This window comes from Ursus arctos, chromosome X (genome assembly GCF_023065955.2).
Source record: "Ursus arctos isolate Adak ecotype North America chromosome X, UrsArc2.0, whole genome shotgun sequence".
Taxonomy (NCBI): domain Eukaryota; kingdom Metazoa; phylum Chordata; class Mammalia; order Carnivora; family Ursidae; genus Ursus; species Ursus arctos.
In genome coordinates this window covers 91074200-91102088 of record NC_079873.1, presented here as the reverse complement: position 1 = coordinate 91102088, position 27889 = coordinate 91074200, and the positions used below count along the sequence as shown (strand labels likewise).

General features: G+C 37.5%; 1 protein-coding gene across 1 annotated transcript; it reads right to left on the bottom strand.

Annotated features, from left to right (window-relative positions):
• Positions 1 to 16: 16 nt before the first annotated feature.
• Positions 17 to 26887, bottom strand: SLC6A14 (solute carrier family 6 member 14). The gene is made up of 14 exons (XM_026478774.4): positions 26563 to 26887; positions 25403 to 25568; positions 22108 to 22239; positions 20416 to 20577; positions 18978 to 19116; positions 17454 to 17586; positions 15178 to 15318; positions 9514 to 9742; positions 7914 to 8039; positions 6451 to 6569; positions 5799 to 5898; positions 5437 to 5546; positions 3079 to 3246; positions 17 to 2106 (listed from the first exon to the last, which is right to left on the bottom strand). The coding sequence occupies exons 1-14, from the start codon at positions 26608 to 26610 to the stop codon at positions 1960 to 1962; spliced, it is 1920 nt and encodes a 639-aa protein (XP_026334559.1). The 5' UTR covers positions 26611 to 26887; the 3' UTR covers positions 17 to 1959.
• Positions 26888 to 27889: the final 1002 nt, after the last annotated feature.

Sequence of the window (27889 nt, the reverse complement as noted above, 5' to 3'; positions counted from 1 at the left end):
TCAGGTACAAAATCCAGACATTTATCAATTTGCTTTTACTGACATTTAAAGAATTGATTACATGTTTTATATATTTATACATTTATATATTTTATATATACAAGTTTGACAAGTTTATATATATATGTTTTACTGGGGAAGGAAAAGTACAGTAGACAAAGAAACAGTTCTTAAGTTTTAAAAATAAGCTACAGTAAAAAAATATAGTTGAGATATAGTGATTTCAATTTCACTCACATGTGAAAAACAGTTTTGGTGTACAGTATTGCAAATGTCTTTTTGTATTAAAGTCAATGGGAATTGATGGAACTCCTTCTATTATACAGAATACTCTCTTACCACTGTCAAATCTGTAATAAGAGCTATCATTGAGCACCCTCAGAATATCTAACACAAGTTCATTTTATATATATGTACATAGTTCACTGAGATCCTGTTCACCTACCTTCGTGCCCCTTCTCCCCAAAATAAATTAGCAGTATAAATTAAATACCTTAATCCCTTTCTCCTTTAATCGTCAATCAAAAGGAAGAGGAAAAGGAATTTAAAATGTATCAGAAATTAAGGCTTAATTCTTGATTCCTTTTATTTCTCACTTGCTGAGAACAAAAAGCCAGAAGTAGTAGTATATGTGGTTCTTAAACTTTTTTGAGTCACAGATCCCTTTGGTATTCTTATGAAAACTCTAGACTCTCCCCCTAGAAAAATGCCTGTACACATTCACATAGAAAGATATTATGTATAATGTCAGTTTCATATGTTCTCTGAAGCCCAGGTTATGAACCTTAAGAACAGCCGAGAAGTTTCTTACATATTTAGGCAGTGTTCACTATCCTAGGCCGTGATGTTTAAACCAGTGGTCAATAATATCAATGTATAAGCCTATTAGTGACACGTTTTCATCATCTTTTTTTAAAGGAAACTGGGACATAGGACTTTCTAATTTGCCTTCCCTCATTCTTGACAAGTTTGACATGTTTATCTCCTTTAAGTGCGTAAATACGTTATCACCTGTTAAGTAGTAACTTACTCAAATAAGACAAAAATCATTTTCCTTGATCTATTAACAATATATTACAATCAAAAGATTTTAGATTTGATTGAAGCCATTTCCTCATTAGTATTTTGTCGAATGTTCTATTTGAAAATAAACCTAGATTTCAGAGAGTATAAAGAACAATTCTTAATTTTGTGAAACACAGTAGAAATTAGGTGGGAGATATATTCTTGCAAGTATAACCTAAGGAAGACATTATATGGGGAAAGAAGTACTCAAAAATTCTGGATTCCGTTTTCTAGATTTATCATTTACTGGCCATGGAATCCTTATTTTTCTGTCTTATTTCATTATTTGTAAGTAAAGAACATAACCGCTATGTTCACATAGAAAAAAGAGACCCATAAATACATGAAAATTTCAGATATATTTGGATTAAAAGTATTAAACTATAGTGCTCATATACACAGTCCATTTTTTCACATATGTATAGCATTTCTAGTTAAATGAGGCCTTCAATTTTAACAATTTCTTTTAAATATACTGATTTATTTTCCCCAGCTTTATGGAAAAGAAAGGTTGTATACTAAGAAAATATAAGCAAATAATATTTTAAAACTTGTATAATAGAAAATATAACAATTTTCTAAACAACTGGCTCAAAATAAAGTCTTCAGTATCTTAGAAAAATATGGTAATATTTACCAAAGTGTTACTGTGACATAGAGACAGCTATGTATGTGTTATACAGATAGATAATCTAAAAAGAAATATAATAATCACATTGTTAAGTATTAGTAGATTCACATTATATTACATTCCTGCTTAAATGGGAAAAAAGATTATACTATCATGAACATAGTATATACATTTTCCTACTCAGTTAACATACAAATAAATAAAATTTTCCTCTGTTCTAAAAGAATCACATTGTATGACCACATATTTAAAAAAATTACATCTCATTCTGGTTTTCCGCTGCCACTAACAGTAGGTATTTCATGGTCAGTCTCTTTTTTAGGATCTACCATATCTTTATATCTCTCCCCACGATGCCGTTCCAGGTATGGACCCCAGTTAGAAGCTGGTCTGCAGCAGCTTACAATGCGCTGAAAAGAAAAAAAAGAAAAAAAGCTTGTTTTAGACCATAAGTGCTACAATCTGTAAACAAGCAAATATCAAACCATATTATTAAGTTTCTTTGCTAACCAAAATGAAATAGGAACCATAAAAAGGTAAAAAAGTGATCATCAAAATTCTTAATACAGTGTGCTAAAAAAATGATACTCAAATTTAACTGTTACTAGAATTACACTAACGAAACCAGAATAACTGAGTATGTAAATAATTTTAAAAGAAAGTGTATGAGCCCGTTTGAACAATGGAATCAACCACGTATTTTTACTGAATTGTCCGACGTTTCTGTCCTTCCCTTAGAGGGAGAGTTAGGTGAGGATTTAAATGAGTGTATACTTGGGAGGTCTCAAGAACCAGACAAAGGGAGCTCCAGGGTCAAACCATTGATTGGGGTGGGCTTGGGAAATTATTTAAAATCTGACTCTTGAGATTTGTCCTAGTCATTGTCCTAGTGAGATGTCATAATGAACTCCATCAGCCTACAACACTTCCATGCAAGAGGGATCACTCAGGGCCTAGACTGGGTTTGAAATAATTTACCAGGCTTTCCCCAGTCTAAACACACTATGAGGACACATATTATAACTAGACAATGTATTTAAAGATTATAGATATATAAAGCAAAAAGGTCATTTGCTTTGTGTCATCTTCAGGGACAACTCAGTACAAGTACAAATATCATAACTTCTATGTGCTGAGCACTCTCATAGGGCCTGAGGATATAGAAGCAAGCAACGAAAGACTCTTCCTAAAGGAGCTTAAAGTCTAGTACGAGACACACAGATACATATATGGCGTAAAGCTATGCGATGCGCGTAGTAATCAGATGATTTTATCAGGTCTAGAAGCAGCCTAAAGGTTCATAATTCCATATTACCACCATAGAAGTAATCTTCGTTCTGTAAGTGCTTTCCGTGGGGTATAAAGAACATAAATGTACTTACTCGAAAGATATTTCCTTCAGCTTGAATTATTTTTACGATGGCCATAATTGGAATCCAAATAATGCAGAAAATAATCATACACCAGCCTAGAGCAACTCCCCAGTCAGGGTATGGAATTTTGGCATAATTAGGCCTATGAAATTTCACCAATGACCAGATCAAAATTGCCTGTAAAAGTAAAGTATGAAGAGACAATGCTAAAGATTAGACATTATTGCGCTAACGATGTCAATTGCACTAATCGTTAAGAATTTTATCTCATTCCTTAGAAATAATCTATCAAAAGCAATTAAAATGAAGATACATCCAAGCAACTCAGATAACCCAATAACTAGCCAGAAGATAATGCTAAATGAACTAATCTAAATAAAATGTATTTGGCTTTGAATAAATTCATCCAAAATGAGCACCTCCATATATTTATAAAAGGTACAAATACTGGACTAACATGTTTTTCAATAAACTACTTTACCATGATTTCAGATCGAAAATAAAACAGTATCTGAACATTTCCATTATTGAACTTTTAACTTTCACTTACAATAGTATGGTTTTATTCTATGCTATAAGCTAGCCAGCATACCAGTTAATTCAAGGAGAATGTGAAGTATACTTTAGTGTACATGCTTTCCTCCTTGCTTAGCAGTTCTTTCTATGATTTCCCACCGCACAGAGCACCCCTTACTCCACACCCAAACACAGACACAGTCACGCGCTCCTGATATGCATTTGGTAAAGCACACTTCACTTTCAGCCTCTCTCTCAGAGAAAAACAAGCTCAATGTATGTTTGGGTAAAACAGTGAAATCTGAATCTTAACAAGGAAAACACTTAAAAGCCAAGTTAAAAAAAAAAAAACTTTTAAAAAACCTCCCAGACAGGTTGCAGCATTAAAACTAATTATTTAGAAATCCATAAAGCAAACAAAACCAAGTAAACAAAAAGCAGAGTCACCTAGTAATTTCTCTAAATTATTGAGCTGTCTAGGTTTTACTAAAATCAGTGGGGAAATGGAATGTAGGAATCTTTATCAAGTAGGTGTTCAAGTTTAATAGATTAATTTTATCTAATAGATTAATAATCGATTTAATAGATTAATTCTACTTAATTACAGTAATTTAAATGTATTTCCCAATTATCATAATTTTTTTTACGTTAACGACAAGAGAATGGATGAAGGATGCTGAAGTATCCATGACTTCACATCACTTTATACAAAATAGATGATAATGTATATCATTTAATATTTAATACTTTTGCATTTTAAATTAAACCCAGTTGTCAAAGCTATGTAATCAATAAAAACTAGCTGGCTAGAAAGTCTAGCGAGCACTTCTAAATTGATAAAGAGCCTATTTTATTATGGAGAATTGTCAGAAGAGGAAAACAATATTTAGTACCACTGTCCAAATCATTTAGCTAGAACATGGAGCATCCAAAATATTTTAATTCAGTACGTCCAGTCCCAAACTGCTCCCTACTTGAAACTGACCTTATAAAATGTGAAAAAAAAAATAAAACTTAACACCCTCTGAAACAAACATCATACTTCAGATGTGAAGCAAATTCTGGATCACATTATTTAATGTCCTTTCCTAGGAAAAGCTTTGAAGCATGGAGGCAATGAGAACCAAAACCCGTCCTCTCTGAAGCTTTGCCACGGCCCCACCTCCACCACTGCAGTAATTCTCCATCCTATTAAGTGTTTATTTTGTCATCGACTGCCCTGAACTGTTGTTTAATGATATCGTGTCTATATGCCAGGTCTCTCCAGTAAGCTATCTTTTGCTTTCCCTCAGTTCCTAAATAGCACCAGGTGTTGAAATCAACATAAGCTATTGCCTCCGTTGGCAGTGGTGAATTTCTTTTAGTAATTTCAGATAGTAAATCCCTCCCATGAAGAAAAAGAAATATGTATTAAAACCTGAGTGTTGTTTCTTAGCAATTAGTGTATTTAGATCACAGTCCTTTGCAGGCCGAGTCTGGGTCTTAGCAGAGAGGTTAGGAGCATTATAGATGACTCAGCGCATTTCTTAGGGTAACGGCAGATGAATGATTTATTTTTATCTATTCTATTGATAATTTTTAAGTACGTAGGGCCTTTAAGTCTTACGTTTGGGAGCCTGTTCATTTTCTCAAATGGTCAACGTTTAAACCTATAGCCTCAAAAACAATACTGCAAAGGCATTTTATTTGAGGCAACTTGTAGTCATAAAGCAAAAGTTGAAAGTCATTAATTTATGACCTTAGTTTGCCTTATTGTCTCCAATATGAATTATTCTTCAAGTTTATCTTAGAAATGTTCAAATATATATATATATATCATTGATACCAAATTCATGGCATATTAATACTTACAATCAGAAGAAGAGGTGTGATGACAAACCAGCAGGCTCTCCACCATAGCCAGAATATCCACCTTTTTGCTCCAATCATCATTTCTATATCTTCAATGAACCTGTTCCCGCCTTAGAAAAAAGGAAGAGTGCATTCAGTCCTTGCTCACATTTTCCTCCATTAATCACTGTGGCCCCAGATTATCTTTCTGTCTAAACATTTTCTTATACTATAGCAGTGAAGTATACACCTTTAACTACATTTCATTCCTAAGCAGTTTTTCCAGTAATATTATACTTTGCGGTTCCAGTAAACATAATGAAACAGAATCACACTAGGTTATCTCGATAAAAGGCACGGAGAACTCTATAGTTGCTATTTACCATAAATCCAGATGATTCCTATTATCTCCAGTATAGCCGCAATCAAAATGCCCCATCCAGCACAGAAGTGGTCAATCAGATGAACCCAGTAAATCCCAGCCTACCCAAAGAAAAACATACCAATGACATCTAAGTATATTTTTAATTATTTTGATGATTGATGAAGTCTTGAAATCGAATCTATTCATTTGGTTTTAACATGTGCTCCTTGGTTTCACCTGTGCTAAGATGTTAAAGAGGAATACTTTCAAATGTAAACACAAATGTAGCTTTAAATATCTCAAAAAGGATGCACCTTTCATCCTACACTGAGTCACTGGAAAAAAATAAGCATTTAGAATAGGGGATTATCGAAATGATATGCAGGGTCTGTGTGCTGTGTAGTAGCTGCCAAAAATAGAGCCTGCGTTTGAAGTCTATAACTTTACTGTAATTGGGGAAATTGTCCATTATTGGGCCTCCTCCCTCTTCACAATATACTTAACTATCAAAACTGTGCTATAATGGGAAAAACTCTGGGCTAGAACTCCGAAACCCTTGAGCTGGGTCAGACTTGGACTTGTCCCTAAACATCCTCTTAAACCTTTGATTTCCTCCTTTAGATGATAAAGTACACTCCAGCTAATGATTTGTCTATGAAAAATGGTAATACCTGAGTCACACAGACGAGACCAAGGAGAAACAAAACCAAGCAGCAACCCAAAGTTACAGGAACCCTCATCTTCTTCATCACTTTGGGAAATAAATCTTGAATTGTTGTTGTAATCGTTTCTTCAGAAGGGGGAAAAAAGGGCATGTCATAGGTCAACTCATTTGCCAATAATTTTAATCAAAGAATTCAACTTCTATTAATCAAATTTACAAGTGAATGCAGAAAATATACTCTGGGTCCTACCCTTGCTTTTATTGACTTATTTATTTTCCCCTCAATGAAGTGTATTATTTTTTATGTATTTATTTTTACATTTTCTTTTATTTAAATTCATTTCTGTAACATATAATGTATTATTAGGTTCAGAGGTAGAGTTCAGGGATTCTTCAGTTGCGTATCACACCCAGTGCCTACCGCTTGCTTTTAAAAATCCAGGGGATCCTTTCTCTTGGCAGTCACCACTTGTTGGTTCGGATAAAAACCAAATGCAGCTCTCTTTCTTTGTTGTTTTTAGTCTGTTTTACAAGGTTTTTCATCGGTTGTAACTACAAGATAACGCATCCCTGAGGGCTGATGTAGTTTGAAAGAGGGTTACAGAGAAGGAAGAATTCTAGAACTTTTAAATAAGGTGAATATTTGAATAAATGGCATGGAGACAGGCCTTCTAGGTTTAAGAAATAAATGTGTTCATGAAACAGAGTCTGGCTGAAAGCACAAGGATGTAGGGGTGAAAGGATTAAGATACAGGTTTGAAATTTTCGAGGGCTTTGAAAGTCAACTAGAGGAGGCCAGACTTTATACTGTACATAGTCAACTATTAAAGTGTGTCATATAGGAGTGGTCTGATGAATAATGTTTTGGAACATGTAGGTGTGTACCCTAGGGAAAATCCCTGTGTGTATGTAGAGCCACGTGCGAGAGCAATCATTGCCGTAGCGTGTGTCATTTGTCAGAATTGGGAATGATCCAAATACCCAACATTACGGCAACAGATTGTGAATTAACTCGGTCTGTATGCGTATGTATCAACACAGATTCACAATACCTGTAAAAAGCAACTGTCAGAACGATATGTATGTTATGAAACTTCACATTTATGTGACAACATTTGTATGTTATTTATGGATACATAACATATACAGACATGGACTGAATAACACACATAATCCATGGTGACAGTTGTTTCTAGGAAGGAAGAAATGTGAATTGTATTAGGGAGAGAAACAGAGGGGACTTCAATTTCATTTCTGAAGCAAATGTAAAATAGTACCGTCTGTTCCTTTTGGGTATCTACTACGTGAGTACTTGGTATTTTTCTGTCTTTAAAATTGAGTTAAAAAGAATTTTCAGATTCTAAGAGTAAAAGCTAATGGGGGCAACAAGGGTAAGAAAAGAATGTTTTTAAGTAGAAGAAATGTGAGTAAAACATGAGGGATATGGTAATATCTGGGAGTATTACTTACCAATGGACGCAAACTGAGAGTCGAGACCCAAAGTCAAAAGCATGAAGAAAAATAATATGGACCAAAATGGCCCACCTGGGAGTTGGGCTAGTGCTTCTGGATAAGCAATGAATGCCAAATCAAAGCCTAAGACAAATGTATGACATTTATTTAAATTAGTTGCCAAAAAGTTCACACATTTGGACATTTTCAAAATAAGATACTAGAACATTTTCATTCTAATCTGGCGACACAATCCGTGATGTACATCCTCGGGCAGCTATTTCACTTGCGCTTTTGAAAACATTTGACTTGGTTGTTCAACGAAGTGATAATGGGAGCGAGTGACGTGAATTGAGTCAGTGAGATGCATTTTGTAAATGGTACATTTCTCGCATAAGAAATCTGAACTATTTCAACAATTTTGCTTAAGCTATTTCATTTTTTAGAGATTCATGAAGAATAACAACTGTCTTAAACCCCAGAAGCCTAAATTAAGCCTAGAAATTCTGAAAGAATTACACTATCAAGAAAGCTATGCTTACGGAACTCCCGGTGTAGTCTTCAGCCGTCTCTCCAAATGTCCGCCCAGAATCACTGTCCGTAGTGCCATTTTAATTAGTAAATGGGCACGCGCAAAATTGTATGTAACAAAACTAGAAATTGAATCCTGTTTTCTATTTCATGTATATTATTGTTAGAGGTGCTTTTAACTTTTTTTTCCGATTGTATTATGTGACACTTTGTTGTTTTAAGTATTTTAAGTTTCTCCAGACTCCCAGAGGACCTAGGGTTCAGGAGAATTAGCTTCTAGCCTAGGCTCTGTCACTTCCTAATGATTTAATCTTCTGCAAGGCATAACATTTCCGTGCATCAGTCCACTTCTCTGTACACGAGGAGTTGGACACTAGATTATCTGTCAGGTCCCTTCTAGTCCTAACATTCTATTTTCCTGCATTGGTCTCGCCATCAAATGATACTGGCCATACATAAAAATTTAATGAGGGATTCCTACTACCAAGAACCCTGGAATTCTTTTCCTAAGAATCTTAGCCAGATAATTAAGCATCCCTAGCTAACGTCTTTAAAGTTAGGAAGTTCACTAATCAGATTCCTTTAAAGCTGGACACAGCTGGACACTCAAATTTACCTGGGTTTCTATCTATATGATATTACTGTGTTTTAAAAATTCAGACCCAAGGCTGCATGTGTATGTGGAGGAATACACACACACACACACAGACATACTCTCATACAGTCATATACATATGAATACACACATGCATATATATATATATATACACATTAATTAAATGAAGCTAACGCATGTAAAGGCATCCATGATGCCAATACTTGTACAGCAAGCAGTTCATATTAAGGACTCCACAAAATTCAGAGAATAAGCTTTTTAAACAATTGTTCCCTAATACAGTCCTGTTTTCTGAGACCATCTAAGAATTACTACATCATTGATCGAATTATATAAGATGAAATGAGAAAGAAAATGTAACACCCTAAACCTTGCTTGAGCGCTTTAAGTAAATTGCTGTAAAATATATTAGTGTTTCTTAAATGAGCGATACCGACTTAATCAAAGTTATTAACGTATAGCATCACATACCTGATTTTACGACTTGAGAGACTTCTTTTCCAGATATATGAGCCATGTGTCCCAATATAGAAAAAATAGCAAATCCAGCAAACACACTAGTGAGGCAGTTTGTCAAACAAACTACAATAGCATCTGAGAAGCAGTTGTTATTGAACTTGTTGTAAGATGACAGAGCAACGAGGCCCCCCCACGCCACTGAAAGGGAGTAAAAGATTTGAGTGGCAGCATCCTTCCAAACCTATAAGAGAAGATAATTAAAAACATACCCTTCAAATTTTTTACTTCTTCGAAAGATTTCATATATACAAATGAATAAATATGAATAATAATGAAGTAAACACCACAACACCAAACCCACTGCTCAGCTTAAAAAATAAAATGTTACCAGTCTTTGGAAGCCTCCCAGTGCCCCTTTCTGATCAGGTCACCCGTCCCTCTCCAGTGTAACTGCTATCCTGACTTTTGGGTTTCTCATTTCCTTGTTTTTCTTTAGATTTTTACCCTAGGCACATGTAAACCCAAATAATATGGTATTTAGCTTTTCACATTATTGAGTTGAAGGAAAGGTTTCTTAATGCATGTGAACCTGGACAACTTGCCTTTTTTCATTCTGTATTGTATGAGAGTTCTCCATTATCAATTTGAACCATATGAAATTTCAATTTTGTGTCAAAACTGAAAAAATATAGACAAATTCATATGGTTTAGTTAAACATAGGTAGTTTTGAACATTTTCTTCACTGCCGTATTGCCCCACTGTGTATACCACAGGTCATCCTCTATCGTGTTGAGGGACATTGAGGTGGTTCAATATTTTGCTATTAAAAATGATGTAGCAGTAAGTATCCCCGTGCGTGTCCCCTCATACCTAGTTGAGGAACTGTGATGTCAAAGAGTATATGCATCTTCTCTTTTATGAAATATTGCCGTATTATTTTACACTTCGGATTCTCACCAGCTAGGTGTGAGAGCTCCGAGCTCCATTGCTTCACATTCTTGCCAATATTGATCAGCATTTTTAATATTCTCAAATGAGAGTTTTCATTACCCTAATTACTTATAAGGTTTGGTATGGTTTTATGTCTTTATATCCACAGGATTTTTTACCCTGTGAAATTCCTATTCATGTCTTTTGCCAGTTTTTCGTTTGGGCTATTTGTCTTCTCTGACCTCTAGAAATTCTTTATGTATGCTGGATTCTAATCCTTTGTCTATTATATATGTCATTTTTTCCTCCCAATTTGTGGCTTACTCTTTTCACCTCTTAACATTGTGACCTTTGATGAGCCCAAGATTTTATTGTTGCTTTAATGTAACTAAAGGTGCCCATCTTTGCTTTTATGTATTGTCCTTGATTGCTCCGACTTGAAAAGAAATCTTCAGCCGATGATCAGAGATACTGTCCTACATTTTCTTCTACAAGATTTAAAGCTTTGTTCATATTGTTTTCAATTAACCAGAAAAATGGATACAGTACATATTAAATTGGAGAGCCCAATTCATTTTCTTTTCTAAATGAAGTATCAATTGTACTATCAATTATATCACTTGGATGTCAGTTATATCAGTTAGATAGTCCATCCTTTCCCCATTGATCTGCATTGCTACCTCTGCTACCTATCAAGTTCCAAATGTTCATGAATCTATTTCTGAGACTACTCTTCTCTTCCGCTGGTCTGTAAGTCTATGTCTGTGCTAACACTGTAGTATTTTAATTCCTATAGCATTGTAATATTGTTTCATATCTGCTAGAACAAGTCTTCCTTCTTCAAAAACACCTTTTTTTTTTGCCTTTTTCTCTTGTACATACATTTTACAATCCATTCTCAAGATCTGAGGAAAACTGTGCTGTCAATCTGATTAAAATTCTATTGACTCTACATATGAATTTGGGGATGATAGATACATATCCATTCTTAACAAGGATAGTACAAGGCAATTTTTGAAGAATGGTGATATATTTAGAATCCCTTAGATCACCAGTTCCCTCATCCCGTGTTTGTTCGATTAGAGCCTCACGTAGCCGACCTCGACTCTTTAAGCAGCCTCCCACTCACTTCATCTAATCCTACCCCTTTACTAGTCTACCTTTTACAGTTTACCTATTAATTTAAATTAAACTTACAAAATAATTTAAATTTAAAAATTACTCATTAATAATCTTAGAAACTAATCTAGGCAAATCCGTGTTAACAGTGAATTTCTGTAGATACAACATTACCCAAAGAAAAAACCTAATTGTGTAGATTTCAAATAGATTGGCAAAGATTTGGGCAAAAGTGGGTTTTTTTTAGTCCATTTTAAAACGGGACTGCTCAGTGAAAAACAGGCAATGTAACATGGCGACAAAGAGCTCTGACTCTGGAGTCAAAAAGAACGAAGTTTACATTCAGTACCTCTTACTCTCCTTGACTTCAATTTATTTAACATTTTTAAGCATGTTTGTTCATCTGTAAAATGGAGATGCTGAAGATGATGATGATATAAGTGTACTAGGAATGATGTGCGAATTGAATAAGCTAGCACATGTAAACAATTAGGATGCTCAATGGTAACTATTACTGTTATTATGGAAAACAATCATAAATTGATACTCAGTTTCTTTTATGGAAGTTAAAAACTATAATTCCCCCTTGAAAGGTATGTAATCTATTTCCACTTTCAATAGAAATAAGAGTTGTTAGGGAGCAAAATTCACTAGGTCTTCAGAATACAGCTTGATGTTAGATTATTATTACATTATAATGGCTTTATAATGGCAGGCAGCCAGTAGAAATCAAAGTGGATGGATGGATGGATAGATTAGATAAATAGGTAGATAGGTAGATAGATAGATAGATAGATAGATAGATAGATAGATAGATAGATAGATGATAGATCAAAGTAGATGGATGGGTGGATGGATGGATGGATAGATTAGATAGATAGGTAGATAGGTAGATAGGTAGATAGATAGATAGATAGATAGATAGATAGATAGATAGATGATAGATGACAGATAGATGTTATTTCACTTGTGACAAAATCGTTACAAATAGAATGCTCTTATTTCTTAGGCACCGGTACATATTAAGAGATGAACAACACGCTTATGTTGATCTCTCAGCTGCTTTTACTTGATACATTTTGTATTCGTATGTGAGTTTCGGGGAGCTGGAAACTGGGGTGGCAGGTCTAGGTTCTATCAAAATGCTACTGCAGACCATGATGTGTACCTAGGTTGCAAATCAAGTGAAGCGGAATCCCAAACACAGTTCTAATCTCCATGGCCATCAGTCTCATAGCTCCACAAAATTACTAATTTAGGGATTAGAAAATCTTCATTCAAGATGTACAAACTGGCTGTGTAAACTTAATTAAATGTGAATCTTTCTGGGTTTTAGTTCATCGCTGTAAAATGAAGGAGTTAGTAAAATAATCACTGAAGACCAGAAGACCCTTCTAGCTATAAATTTGTATGGTTCTCTGCTCTCCTAGAGATTGCAACAAATTTCAGATATTCAAAGAAAAGGAAAAAATATATAATTATAATCCCATGCTCAGAATATGGAGAAATAAAAGAAATATAAGAAATAAAAATAAAAGAAATATAAGAATAAAAATAAAATAAAACAAATATATTTAAAAATTTTTTAATTTTAAATTTTAAAAAAAATCTAAAATATTTAAAAAAATAAAAATAAAAGAAATATAAGAAATAAAAAAAGATCTAAGAAAAAATTATCATTACCAGCAAACCCAAAGAAGGAGTGGGGGGTACTGTTAGTATCGGGGTGAAGAGGAGGGAGGATTAAATTGTATGTTTTACAGGGAGCTTTAGGTTTAGGTCTGATATTTTAAAGGTAATAGAGACATTGAAGTGGACCAATATAAAATAATCATATAAATTTTTCAGGAACTGTAGAGCTCAGGTGATCTGAGGCTTGTAAAAGTCACTAAAAGAATATCAAAGGGGCTTTTCACCTGTGCTCAAAGTTATGAAGTTTAAAGAAAATGGAGGGTCCACTTCTTTGGGAAAATGTTGCATCTAGAACAGTAGAGTATAACAGCAATAATTGAAATCATTGTGTGCTCATATTTATATAACAGTTTACCATTTTAAGGGTGCATTAATATTTTATCTTTAATAGTAATTAAAATTATTATTTTATCTAACAGAGAGAAGATGATGAATCCCAACTTCCATTTTATTTGTTTCTTATTCATCATCGAAAATGGTCTTCCAGTTGGGAAGATATTAACAAACAAGGTTAAAAGATGTGGGGCCCAAGATAAATGAAGAAATAAACAAATGGCCTGTGGACACATCAAACTCTATTAATCTCCAAGAGTACAATAATAAAAGTTCATACTTCTAAAATAATTTAAGGCTGTTGTGGTTAACTACTGAGTGAAAATTATTTGCATATGGGAAACCAAAGACCACACACATCTCAATTTTCAAAAAAAGTAAAGGATGGTTTGCCATGACTAAAAACTGATAAATTTGACTTGCTTACCAGAAAGATTCTACAACCAATAATTAAATATCCAGATTGTGGGGTGCCTGGGTGGCTCAGTGGGTTAAGTGTCCGACTCTTGATTTCAGCTCAGGTCGTGATCTCAGGGTGTGACATGGAGACTGTGTCGGGCTCCACGCTCAGTGCTGAGTCTGCTTGAGATTCTCTCTCTCCCTCTCCTCTGCCCCTCCCCCTGCATGTGCCTTCTAAATAAATAAATAAAATCTTCAAAAAAATAAATATCCAGATTGAAAGTATTTAAAAAATAGCAAATTGCTGGAACTAAACATCAGTTCCTCAAAGAATACCATAGCAAAAAACCTAATCTCCATTTTGGATAGCACTGCTAGTATGGAAGGTAATGGTAACATAGTGTTTCTGGACTTCAACATAAGACTTGGTGTTTTAGTTGGCCAGAAGCTTAATGTGTGCCAAGAATGTGAATGCGATTACTGAAAAAGTGAAACCATTCTTAGGCTGTGTGAATAGAAGCATCCTATATAGAGTACAGTTAATTGATATGCTCTCTGCAGTCAAAAGTGTAAAAGATTTTATGTATCCATGATACACACAGCCATTATCGGGAGATAGACTAAAGGTAAAAGAGGGTTACCTGATTCATATTCATGGCACACATTTATGTTTACAAATACCAGTTTTGTTTATGGAATGCTTCATTCATTTCAAATTTGTGGTTTAACTTCCTAATCCATTAGGTACACTTTGATCTTAACTTGAGGATGTTAACTTTTGAAGACAATTAAAATGTGTAATTAGACCATTAGACTTTCACCTGTAATCTTGAAATCTTATGAGTTTATCCAAGAAGCCTCACCATCCTACTCATCAACTTGTAAGTAGGTATCCAAACATGAAAGGTTCTTTCTCAGATTAATAGGCCCCAAATACTTTTGGTCAAATAGAATCAGTTATATAAATAATATGACTTTTAAAGCCTTACTGCTAAAAATGATTATCTCATTTCCAAAAGGAAAGCACTAGTATCATGTTAAATGGCTACACTGGACTTCCTAGTAGGCAGAAACACTAAAAGTTAACTGCATCTGCTTTTGTAAGCCACTACATTATGACACTCACGTGCAAACAAAGATTTTCAGTGTTTGCTTTTAAGGCTTACCTCCTCAGATAATCTGAAATCCAAATGAAATCTTACCTCGGCTTCCCTAAGTTTTGTAAAATTTGACTGTGCTCCAATATAGTATGAAATGCCTTTCGATGCACCCTCCAGGGTCGCCCCTCGGATTAACAGGATGAGCAGGACAACGTACGGGAAAATAGCTGTAAAATACACCACCTACCAAGAAAAACAACCAGAGGTGGATAAGTTAAATTTTTAAGTCCTGTTATGTAATCATATATGAACAAAGTTATTAGCCAGTTGACGTTAGTAAAATTAAGTATTATAGATTTCATAAGTTATTAATAAACCTGGTGACACCAATGCCAAAAGTGGCATAATTTTCTCTTTCTCTTCTCCCCACTCTCAGATGATCCATTTTCAAAACACTCTGATATATGAAGCAGTATTTCCTGGGTTCATGTTGTAAATACACAGTACATCAGCAGTGGTAACTTGGAATCTAGGTAGAGTGCTTTCCTAAATATGTCTTTATAAGTGTCTGAAGGGACTGAATATCACTTCTTGGTAAATTACTGCATGGAGGTGGGAAGGGAAATGATTTTACGCCGGCAATAGTTAGTGTATATTCAGTCCCCAAGGAGAAGGAAAATAATCTCCTAGTAGATGTCCAAATCCCATGAAAGCTGATTAAAGTGAATACTGAACACTTGATATTATTATCCTTAGAGCTACCATTAAGAGAGTTTGATAGCACACATAGCAGTGAACTTATAGCCTGGATAACACATGGTTCCAGATGAGCAGATTGCCTTTGAGGCTGGCTTTTCATTAATGTGGATGATTTCTTTGATCCATAGATGTCCTATGTTTGATAATATGCCCAAGGAGACTATTTAAAGTCATCCAGAGACCAATAAAAATTAATCGCCTGGGCAAATGGCCTTTAATGGATTATTTCAATATGAACGTCAAAAAGGAACCACAGGTTTCAAAAACGTGCAACTGAAACATTATTTTGGAAAGTTTCCACTGACTTTGTGAGGATCACAGTATTTTTGTGGTCTAAACAGAGTGTCTCATTATAATTTAGCATGAACTGAATGCGCTAGATATTATACCAGGAATACAAAGATAGTATCCACAGTTATCCCTGTCCTCCATCCTTAAGGAGATTTCAGTCTAGTAATTACACATAAATATTCACTTTTCTGGGTACCGTACAACTGTTCACGGAGAAAATTTCATGTTGTTCCCTGAAATTGCCATGATGCTCTCGGGAAAGTTGAAAAAATAAAACAATAAAGGGGGAAAATATGTTTTTCAGAAGAGGACTCTTCACTGAAAAAGAGGGTTCTAAGTCAATTTTGGCCAGCTTTAAGACAACGACTGCATATTTGATTTTTTTTCCTCTCTCGCATTAAAGGAATCCTGACACTAACCCTATATAATGAGGATCTAAACTTGCCAAACCAAACATCGCAATATATAATTCCATTCAAGATACTTATTTATATAATAGGACACATGATTTTAAAATATACACTCAAGCCTCCAAATGCCATATTAGCTATCAGGGTCCAACTTCTGAATACAGCTGACCCTTGCACAACACAGGTTTGAACTGCATGGGTCCACTTAGATGAGGATTTTGTTTTCAATAAATACAATACTGTAAATGTATGTTCTCCTACAATTTTCTTCATAACATTCTCTTTTCTCTAGCTTACTTTAAAGATTGTATTTATTTATTTGTTTATTTATTTGAGGGAGAAAGAAAGAGCATGAGTTGTGGGAGGGTAGGGGCAGAGGGAGAGGGAGGAGCCGAGAGCCTGATGCAGGACTCGATCCCAGGACCCCAGGACCACAACCCAAGCCAAAGGCAGACGCCCAACCCACTGAGTCACCCAGGCACCCCTCTAGCTTACTTTATTGTAAGAATAAGATATATAATATATATAACATACTAAAATAGGTGTTAATTGACTTTAGGTTATCAGTAAGGCTTCTGGTCAACAGCAAGAGGTTAGTAGTTAAGTTGTGGGGGAGTCAAAAGTTATAGCTGGCTTTTCAACTGCAAGGGGGGTTGGCACCCCTCACCCCCACGTTGTTCAAGGGTCAGCTGTAATCGCACAAGCCTAGTACTAGTTTTTGCTTGTTTTGTTGTATTTGTACCAATGGCAGGGATCTCATGTATTTTTTATGGCTAGGCTGCCTACTTAGAAAGCTTTTCACACATTCGAATGTTCCCATTATAGAAAAAAAAAACATGCATTTGATTATGCTCGACATTGAACTGCAATGAAATTGGAGAAGAGCTACATTACTATCTAATGTGTTTTCCAAATTACCTTGCCAGAAGATTTGATTCCTTTAAATAGCGCCGCTCCAACTATGAGCCAAGCCAGAAGGAGACAAAGTGCTAAATACCACACAATTACTCCAGTCTCATCCATTCCACTTGACCGCTGGAGCGCCACTTTGCTGAAAACACACAAGGCTTTTTTATGAACACAGAATCACTTGTCCTCATACATTGAATTTTGTAATACCTATGATCCAGGGAGATGTTTCATGAGTAGTCTATCTTATTAATACATCAGTGTCATGTGAGACTTTTCTTTCTTTAAAAAAAAGATTTTATTTATTTGAGAGAGAGAGAGAGCACAAGCAGGGGGAGGGGCAGACAGAGAGAGACAAGCAGCCTCCCCACTGAGCAGGGAGCTGGATGCGGGACTCAATCCCAGGACCCCGAGATCATGATCTGAGCCGAAGGCAGACACGTCACCAACTGAGCCACCCAGGCGTCCCCATGTGAGCCTTTTATTGATTGACACTATTGTACAGAGGGGCAAAAATAGTTCAGTGAAAAGCTAGGCTCTGAACTTTAGGGTTAACTGTAGCCAGTCCAAAGTTCCAATCCCTAGAATAAAAGATCTACTAATTCCTTTAGCTATGATTCGCCCCCTAGTATTTCAAAGTTCTTTTATGTAAAAAAAAAACAAAAAAAACCCACAAAAAAAACAAAAAAACAACCCTTACATCAGATGATTTCTTTTATTTGTTACAGTATTTTTCTCAAGGTAAAAAGATGAAGAAAACACCTAAAATTAAATTATTCATCAAACTCATAGGTAGCACCAAACCTAAATGGTCCCAATTTTTGTGCCTTTTTCAACGGCTTTCTGTAAAAATCAATGATTTCTAATAGGGACATGCATGGATGTAGGATTTTAATACTTAGCTTGGTGTTTGGGAACATTTTAAGATCCAAATTTTAAAAGGATCGCACAGAGCATGAACACACGTAGATGAGGGAGAGCTCGTTACAGCAATAATCAAGGCAGTTTGGGAAGGGTAAAAGGGATAAGTGAGGAGAGTAAAGAGTGATCAACTGAACTTAATACAAATAAATATAATTCCAAATATCTATTTATATCATATAATGACAATTATAAGCAAAATGGATAATGAAAAATTGCAGCTTTAAAATAGCAATTTTGCCCCCAATATTACTCATCACCCAACAGTTTATTATTTGAATTTGCTCATTAGAGTCTAAAATTTGAGTATTTTTTTCTTCAGAGCAATGCCCTAACTTACACATGATAAGCACAGAACAAATCATTACTGACAGTATTGTGCTCATTTGATAGACAATTTATAAACGACAATTTGTTGACTAGAAGCTGATCTTGCAGGTTGCTACTCCCCACACAGGCTAGGTAAGCATTTGAGTCCTATCAAGTAGTAATTTGCTCTGATTCCTCTTTTTTTCTATTTAGATGAGGTAAGGAGGGAGCTGATCTGTATTTTATTGTTATTTACATTTTAAATAACATCTGTTTAAGAAGTAGATCATCCAGCGTACTTACTTCCAGTATTGTTCACTGGGAAGCTGCCCTGGCTGATAAATTTCACTTCCATTGATGCAGTTTAAACTGTTGACGTCTACCCAGCTTTTATTCACTCGGATGCTCTCCCCCGTATTCGTAGTGACATTACAATATGTAACTAAAAATTATAAAAAAAAGAATACACACACAGACATGTACTTAGACAAGTACTTTCCTGGGGGAAAAAAAGTGTTTTTTTAAAAGATTTATGTATTTATTTTAGAGAGAGAGAGAGAGCATGCGAGCAGAGGGGCAGAGGAGAGGGTGAGAGAATCCTGCAGCAGACCCCCCACTGAGTGTGGCATCCGACTAGGGGCTCGACCCCAGGACCCATGAGATCATGACCTGAGCGGAAACCAAGAGCCAGCTGCTCAACAGACTGAGCCACCCAGGTGCCCCTCCTGGAAAAAAAGTTCTCGTGGTAAAATAATTAAACCATTTTGATTGTTACTTGGCCAGGGCAGAGAAGAAATCTTGCAAATGGAGTAATGCTACTAAGCTGGAAGTGAGTAAATATCTGCCCTTTCAGACTGTGATTATATGTATAGTAATAACCGCTATAAAGTAACAATCATTGGGGCGCCTGGGTGGCGCAGTCGTTAAGCGTCTGCCTTGGGCTCAGGGCATGATCCCAGCGTTCTGGGATCGAGCCCCACATCAGGTTCCTCCGCTAGGAGCCTCCTTCTTCCTCTCCCACTCCCCCTGCTTGTGTTCCCTCTCTCGCTGGCTGTCTCTCTCTCTGTCAAATAATTAAATAAAATCTTTAAAAAAAAACAATCATTTCAGACAGGACTTAGTGATCTAAGGAATTCTTAGGATGTGGACTTACTTAACCTTTAGAGATAAATGATACCTTTACATTCCTAGGAAGCATTAAAGCTTTATTACTCTATTCTCTGCTATACATAGGCAATCCCAGCGGTAATAGTCTACAATATCAATACTACGTGATCCCAAAGATCAGCAACTTATGATGTGGATGACACGTGCTGGCCCCTGAAACACCACAGTACTATCAGGGATAGTGCTTGTCTCTACCGCTTCCCACTTTCTTCCTTCTCTCCTGCCTACTCCTAAGGATGGCTTGGCTTTACTGGCAGCCCTCAGAACTTAACACATTGCATTAATCAATTTTCAAAGTTATCCACGCTTTATCCTGCTTTCATCAATAACCTGGGCTCACTTCAAGATTTGATTTTTAAGTCATCTCTACACCCAACATGGGGCTCGAACTCACAACCCCGAGATCAAAAAGTCTCATGCTCTACCGACTGAGCCAGCCAGGCGCCCCACCCGTGGCTCACTTTAAATTGCCCCTAAATTGGCTAGAAAAACATGTAACCCTTTAAGCTTATTAGAAAAGATCAAAGAATGATGCTCCGTTCACAATATTTTTAAATAAATAAATGAACTGTACCTATAGGTGACCTGCTACAGTTCTCATCTGCCCAATATGAGCAGTTTTTCCATGGTAGTTCGCTTTGAAAAGAAGCAAACATGTAGTAAAGACTATAGGCGATTATGACATTGTAATAGATTGTCACAAAAATGGATATCAGGACCATCGTAATTCCCACACCTGGAAAAGAAAACAATTGAAATCAAAAACAAACAAGTACAGTATCTTTTGCTAATTCATAACACAGCTGCATCTCAATTTCCACAAAATCTCTTTGAAAATGAGAAAGCGGGTTCAAACACTGTCTTTCCTTTCCTTTTTTTTTTTTGCAGGGGGCAGGGGAGTGGGGAGGAAAGACTACTGTCTAAATAGCTTTCTTCCCAAATCTAAAATTATTTTGATAATTGGCTTTCTGAAACCATTTTTTTAGTTAATTAGAAAATGGTACTGAGATCAAGGGCAGAAGACCTGTATGGATCCGTCAAGTTCACATAAAGAATCGCCCATGGCCATTACTCCCTTATTATGTCAGAAAGTTCTTATCAGCGTGGGTCCTGTTCTTTTTTTTATTAATTTTTTATTATTATATGTAAGTCACGATACAGTACATCATTAGTTTTTGATATAGTGTTCAGTGATTCATTATTTGCATATAACACGCAGTGCTCCATGCAATACGTGCCCTCCTTAATGCCCATCCTCCCTCCCCGTCCCCTCTAAAACCCTCAGTTTGTGTCTCGGTGTCCATAGTCTCCCATGATTTGTCTCACTCTCTGTCCCCCCACCTTTATTCTTCCCTTCCTTCTCTAAATGATCTCCCTCATGTACCACAAATAAGTGAAACCATACGATTATTGTGTTTCTCTGCCTGACTTATTTCACTGAGCTTAATCTCCTCCAGTGCCGTCCATGTTCTTAAAAACGGACAAACACTATTCAAAGCTCGTATCCTATTGACAAAGGTGCAGAGTTAACGCGCAGCATTTCTACCAGCGTATGCAAAGAAAGTCAATAATCAGCAACAATCTGGATTTAAACTTCCCCACTTTCTTGAACTCCCTAGTTTCAAGAGGCAGTTTAGCATACTGAATATAACCTGGACACTCGAGATTGCTTTTGAGGTGGCTTCCTTAATATTCCCCGCACAATGTTCTATTCACCTCACTCTAAATTTATTTTTGATGCTGCAGAATGATATCTCATCTTCAAACAGGAGGGCTGTTTGATGTTTAATAGCAATCAAGGCACTTTGAAAAACTTCGCCAGTGTCCTATTCTATTAGGGAGTAACCCAGAAAACATAGTGACCTGCCTTTCAACTTTTCTGAATGAGGCATTGTAAAAGATATGTGAAAGCAACAAGACAAAAGACTGCATATGAAGGAGAAAAAAAGCCAGAGCCCGAAATGAACATACAACAGGACTGTAACTATGTGCCAAGGGATTTTAAAAGGTGACTATAGGAAAATAACGACACCCTTACAACCCCCTCTAGTATCCTCCCTAACCCCTTCTGTATCTTCAGCCCGAGAGAAACAAATACAAATTACCATGCGGTCTTTCAATTCTCTGGCAAATATTCAGAGAAACACCGTCTGCTTCTTTGCCTTTACCATGTCCAAATACGAAACATTTTCGCGCCCCCTAGCGAGGACACCTATAGACACCACGGGACCAATAGGCACAATGAGAAAAACACTTGAATACCAACCTTGAAACAACGGGAGAATCCTCCAAACTGAAACTGGACCTAAGCTAGCAAATTGTCCCAGCGAACACTCCAGGAAGAACAGAGGTAAGCCAGCCAGGGCCAGCATGATTGCATAAGGTATCAGGAAGGCACCTAGAAAATGCAAAATAGAACCAAAGTGCTATTAGGTCCCAAAATGCCGATGGCACTTTGATAACCAGCATAACATTTTGAAAGCATTCTGATATAGTGGAGTCAGAGGACTAGGATTAGGCCCCAGATTTACTACTCTCTGTGAGAAACTAGTCGATTTTCTAAACCTTGGTTTCCTCATCTGTGAAATGGGATTCTAGTATTACCTAAAGAGGTTGCTGTGGTTTATTTATATCCTGACTCCACCATTTACTAGTTATGTGACCTGGGGCAATTTACCTAACCTCTCTGGACCTCGGGTTCTTCATAAATGGGGAGAGCGATACCAGCTCATCAGTCTATGGTAAAGGTTGAATTATTGAGCCTCTGTGAAAAGACTTGACAAAATGGCAGGCCCACAGTATCTCTCCAAAGTTAGTTTCCCTCCTCCCTCCTTTCCAAATACATAGTCTATTTGTTTTTCAAGACTTCGGGTGCAAATGCTAAACGTGGTTCAGAGTGGAAGTTACTGCAGCTATGTGGATTATTCTTCAAATAGTCATAAGGGTCTTTCCTCAATGTGAAGAAGAAATTTCTTGGTTTGGTTAAAAGATTTTGGAGCTTTGAGGTACATTCAAAGTTAACTTTCTGGGGCACCTGGGTAGCTCAGTCTGTTAGGTGTCCGACTCTTGATTTTGGCTCAGGTCATTATCTCAGGGCCATGGGCTCAGCATCGGGCTCAGCATCGGGCTCCATCCTCCGCACAGAGTCGGCTTGAGATTCTCCCTCTGCCCCTCCCTCGCGCCAGCACTCACACATGTGCGCGTGCTCGCTCTCTCTCAAGAAAAGTTAACTTTCGGCTTTAAAAGGAAGGACTAATGCTCCTACATTTAGATTATCCAGATGCCTTTTTGATTTCTTTAAAATTTTATTATTTTACGTTTTTTCCACCCACTTTTGGGACATAATAAATCGCTCTTTCGTACTTTGGCCAGACTGTAGGTAGAAGCAGGGACAGAATATTAAACTTCTTGATCAAGTACTCTAGAAGTCTTAACAAAGTTTCGTAAGAAAGCATGGGGATCAGTAGATAAAAAATGGGCTTTTGGATTACGTACATTTCACTGACCCATGTGGCACCGTTTTCCTCATGTATTTTTCATATATGATATTGTAACATCATACCTGGGAATTACATTTTTCCCAACCCTCAAAATATATTCCATTAAAAATAATGAGACAATAAAATACTTGTTATGTACAAGTCACTAGTCACTAGAACATAGAGACAAATATGTTTTTGTAGATGTTGCAATGTACATACCATCACTACAATGACTAATAGAATTTTAGGCTTACCAACGATAAATATGAGGAAAAGTAATACAGACTATACCTGTCTAAATACAACAGTAAGGTAAATTTTACTAGCCCATTATAAATAGGTTTGTTGGCTTTTTCTTTTTTTTTTTTTTTTTCAAAAAAAGGATTGTTTTCCTGAGTGGCATATATAGCTTTTTACCCATTATATTATTGTTTTTATTAACAACCATAATTGGTAAATTGCTAGTATAATACACCAGTCATGAATTGCTAATACTGCTGTCTTAGACCCTACAGTTGTATGATACTTCTCTTTCATAAACTGATAAAAAGAATCTCTAGATAAACATGATTCCAGATTCTAGCAATAGTTTTCCAAACCTAACCATATTTAAAAATCTGATCTATTAACACTTGGCAAATCTGAATTTCATGTTCCTCTCTTACACTTGGACAGAAGAGAAAGAAAATCAAAAGAGCCTAGATCATGCATTACCCAGATGATACAATCTTCAATAACTGAGAACTGATGCGATATATTAATTTTTAGAGGAAAAGGTGAGAGAGGTAATAGCGTACAACAAATAATAGCATTTGGGGGCTACGTTTCAAATTCTCTATTAAACCTAGTTTCATACAGTCCCTGGAAACTTATGACCACCAGTGGGCCGATGCAAGATGGCAAGTCACAGGGAATTTCTGAACCGGTGGTTTTTCTAAACCTGAACACTAGAGGCTGGAAAGGAGTCTGACTGCTCTTCACTACACTAGACCTTAGGACTTAGACACCCAAACGATTGGATTCCTAACTCATTTTCCAGTTCAAACTTAGACCCAACCCATGAATAATGACGTAGGCTCCAGAGAAGGGAATTTATTGCCACCAACACTGAAAGTGTTTGATAAACAGATCTTCTCTCTTAAGTCTCCAAAGGCCAATATGAATGTTCTAATGCAACCAATTAACAAGCACTATAAGATTAAAACATCACCACACAAAATCCTATTATATCAAGAAAAATAATTATAGTGGCACAGTTTCACTGGCTCCCAATTATGAAATCTAAGGGCATGTCACCTCTACACTTCGAATAGAACCTATAATTACAAGTAAATAAAATATGGTGTAAGTGAAAAGTTATTTCAACACTACTAGAGAATTGTGCAATTCATTTTGTTTCCCTTTGTGTGTCACATCAGAGTTATTTTTTTCTCCTTGTTCTAATTGAGTCTTCCTTAATGATCTCTGAGGTATAAACAGTATCATCTTGCAGAAATGAAACACAGAGTCTTGAACTGCAGTCTGTTGCCTCCTAGAAGGATCCTCTACATGGTCAATCCAATTCGGAATACATGTAACTGAATATTGCAACTTAAAATACTAAACCTTTACTTTTTAATCAACTCCTTCCACACCTGTGTTTCCAAAATGTAATGCCTTATGCTACTTCAGCAACCAGTGTATTTGAACTTCATATTAGAATGAGAATCCCCAGCCTCTTGCTCGGATTCAGCCTTAAATTAAGCCAAACACAACTTGAGTCTGAACAGATTATCACGGGAACTTGTATAAATGAAGAAAAGCAAGTCATAGTGGAAGATTACATTGGATCCTAAACCAGAGACTCAGAAGTGCTAAACGCACAACTTTTATCAAGTTTATACCTGGGGATTTTGTGAGGCCAGCTTCCTAACTGGAGCTAGCAACTCATAGTCTAATGATGGACGCAGTATGCTTGTTTCCCATCCCCCCACTAACCCAAACTGTCATATACCTTTCCTCAGTTCTTAAAATAGCCTCAGAGGCCATACAGCACACCATTTAAACTGGAAGGGAAAGAAGTTGGGGGGGGGGGAATACCTCCACCATTGTTGTAGGTCAAATAGGGGAATCTCCACACATTCCCTAATCCCACTGCATATCCAACCATAGATAGAAGATAATCCGATTTTTTGGACCAGTTCCCACGGTCCTGATTCTCGTCATTTTCACCAACATGGAAATTCTCAGATGAAGCCGTCACTTTCTGGAGAAGAGAAAATATTAAGAGTTTGTCTTTCTACTATTAAAAATCCACAGAAGCATAATTTCACACACACACACGCACACACACACACACACAGACACACACACACACACACACACCAGAGAGAGAGAGAAAGAAAAAAAGAAAGGTTGGGGGGAGAATAAACCCCAAAAGCCTTACTTAGCCAAGGGAAACACTTTCCAAAGGCTGAGGAGATTTCTGCTAATGGCTGCTTCAAAACAAAACAAAACCAAAAACCGCCTGAGGTGGCTATGTTTACTACTTCTTTGGGTGAGATCATCCAAATTTTGCTAGAAAGGTTACATGTGGTACCCAGCATAAAGGACAAATGAAGGCTTCAAATACAAAAGTCTCACAGATGAATTAGGTAAAATCAACACTCTTGAGATTGTAGGAGCTCTTTGAGAAGAAGGATCCAATATAGCTTCTACTAAAACAGAAAGAATTTATAGACTCTTTTTCCTATAGGCTGATATAGTTTGGGATGTTTGGAGTTAAGGCAAGTTTAACTTTTCTCCCTATCCCTGGCTGGAAGCCACAGGGTGATACTCAGAGACAAATTCTCCTGTCCCACCAGGTGGAGTAGCTCTCTCTCCACCTCAGAGGGAAGGGGCTCTCTCCCAACCTGTTAGCTGCTCTGGGGTATGGAGGGTTCCTCAGGTCAGATAAGGACAATGCATTTTCCCATTTCCCTCCGGCATACGGACACAGTCTGGAGAGGGACAAAACCCAGGATTTTGTGGGCATACCCACGGCAGAGATTGAGGTGATCGATCCTCAGCCTTCTGGCTACCCCAGTAAGAGTTGTTCTCTTTTTCCTCTACCCTGTGGGGACATCTCAGGCACACTTGAAGGCAATTGAAGAGAAATGTGGAAACCAAGGCACAGCGGCAGAAGGCAAAACCTGAGACGGCCTCCCCTGAAGTGTTCCCTTCCCAGACCCCCACACCTCCCACCGTTTCCAGACCCCTACCTCCTTCCCTCTGCACTTGAAGAAGCTCGGGCACTTCAACTTGTCCATGGTTGACTCACTCCCTCCGCTCGCTCCGCCTCGTCTCGCAGTCTGGCTGAGCTCAACTGGTGGCAGGTGCACACTCCTGAGTGAGCCACCTTGCCCAGGGGTGGGACCATTTATGAAGGGAGCTCTCCCCTCCCCCTTCAGGGCGCCCTGTCGTGTCAATTACCGGAAGGGACCAAAGTGTGGCTCTGGTTTTTCCCCAGGTAAGCCGGCGTGTAGCAATCCCCTGCCCCAGCCCCGGGAAAGGGCTGGGCTGTTCGCAAGCGGAGCAGCCTGAGCCGAAGTGACTGACAGCCTTTGACTCAGAGCCCGCGCAGGTGCCGTTGCAATCTCGCCTCCTCTCCCGGGTTCCCTGCTTCCTCCTAACCTCCTCTCTTAATCTGGTCTCTGTCCTGACGCCAAGTGCTGATCTCCACGGGCGCTGGGGTGGGGGGGGGGGCGTGATGGGCACGGTCTGTGGGGGCCCAGTCTGTTCCCCAAGATTCTTCTGAACAGACTACATCGTCCCGGGCCCTGGGATTTCTCAAAGTTTTGCCCCTCACTCGAAAGCACGTGACGCCCTGGGGCGCACGCTGCTCCCAGAGGGAAAGCTCCCGAATTGGGCACCTTGAAAAGCAGCCACCTGAGATAAGATGACTCAGCTGGCTCTGCCTGAAAAGAGCAACTTGGAGTCGCTGTCTCAGGGACCTTTCTCCGCCTTCGGGGCAGCGCTGTCCTTTACAGGGATTGCTTTGTGTAGTATTTCAAAGAGGGCAAACAAAAACAAATGATCCAGCGGGTTTATGGGAAATTCTAACCCTAACAAAGGACTCCACTTTGCAAGAGTAAGGCCTAGAAAGTAAACTATGAGGAAGCATCTCAGCTTGGCCAGGGAGGAAAGAATTACTATAATGCTGTTTACCGATGTAGCACCTTTTCCTCGGAAAGCTCAAAGGATTTCATCTGACTCAGGTCAAAGATGCTGGCGGTTCTCGGAAACACAGTAGGACTGGGGGCGCACAGAGGAACCAGCAGACAGTCGAATTCTGCAGCCTGTGTGCAGCTCCTTTGTTCTCCATCCACCAACATGAATTTATTTCTCATTTGCAACAGAACTACTCCCCGGGGAGTCTGGGCAGGTAAAGCAGAGGAAAGCTCAGGAGGGAAGTCGGAAGGTAGTCATGAGAAAGCAATAACGAATTTCATCTGGCTTTGCGTTGAGCATAGCACAGGCTGGCGTGTGTGCATGCGTGCATGCGTGCGTGCTTGTGCACGCGCCTACTCGTATTATGTACACACCGCT

Bases quoted from the DNA above. Each gene is read 5' to 3' on its own strand.
- SLC6A14 (XM_026478774.4), bottom strand. From the start codon at position 26,610: ATGGACAAGTTGAAGTGCCCGAGCTTCTTCAAGTGCAGAGGGAAGGAG. The intron at 20,578-22,107 runs GTTGGTATTCAA...TTTCTTTTCCAG, and splicing joins GATTCTCCCGTTGTTTCAAG to GTGTGGGAATTACGATGGTC. The intron at 15,319-17,453 runs GTAATTTGGAAA...TTTTCTTGGTAG, and splicing joins GAATCAAATCTTCTGGCAAG to GTGGTGTATTTTACAGCTAT.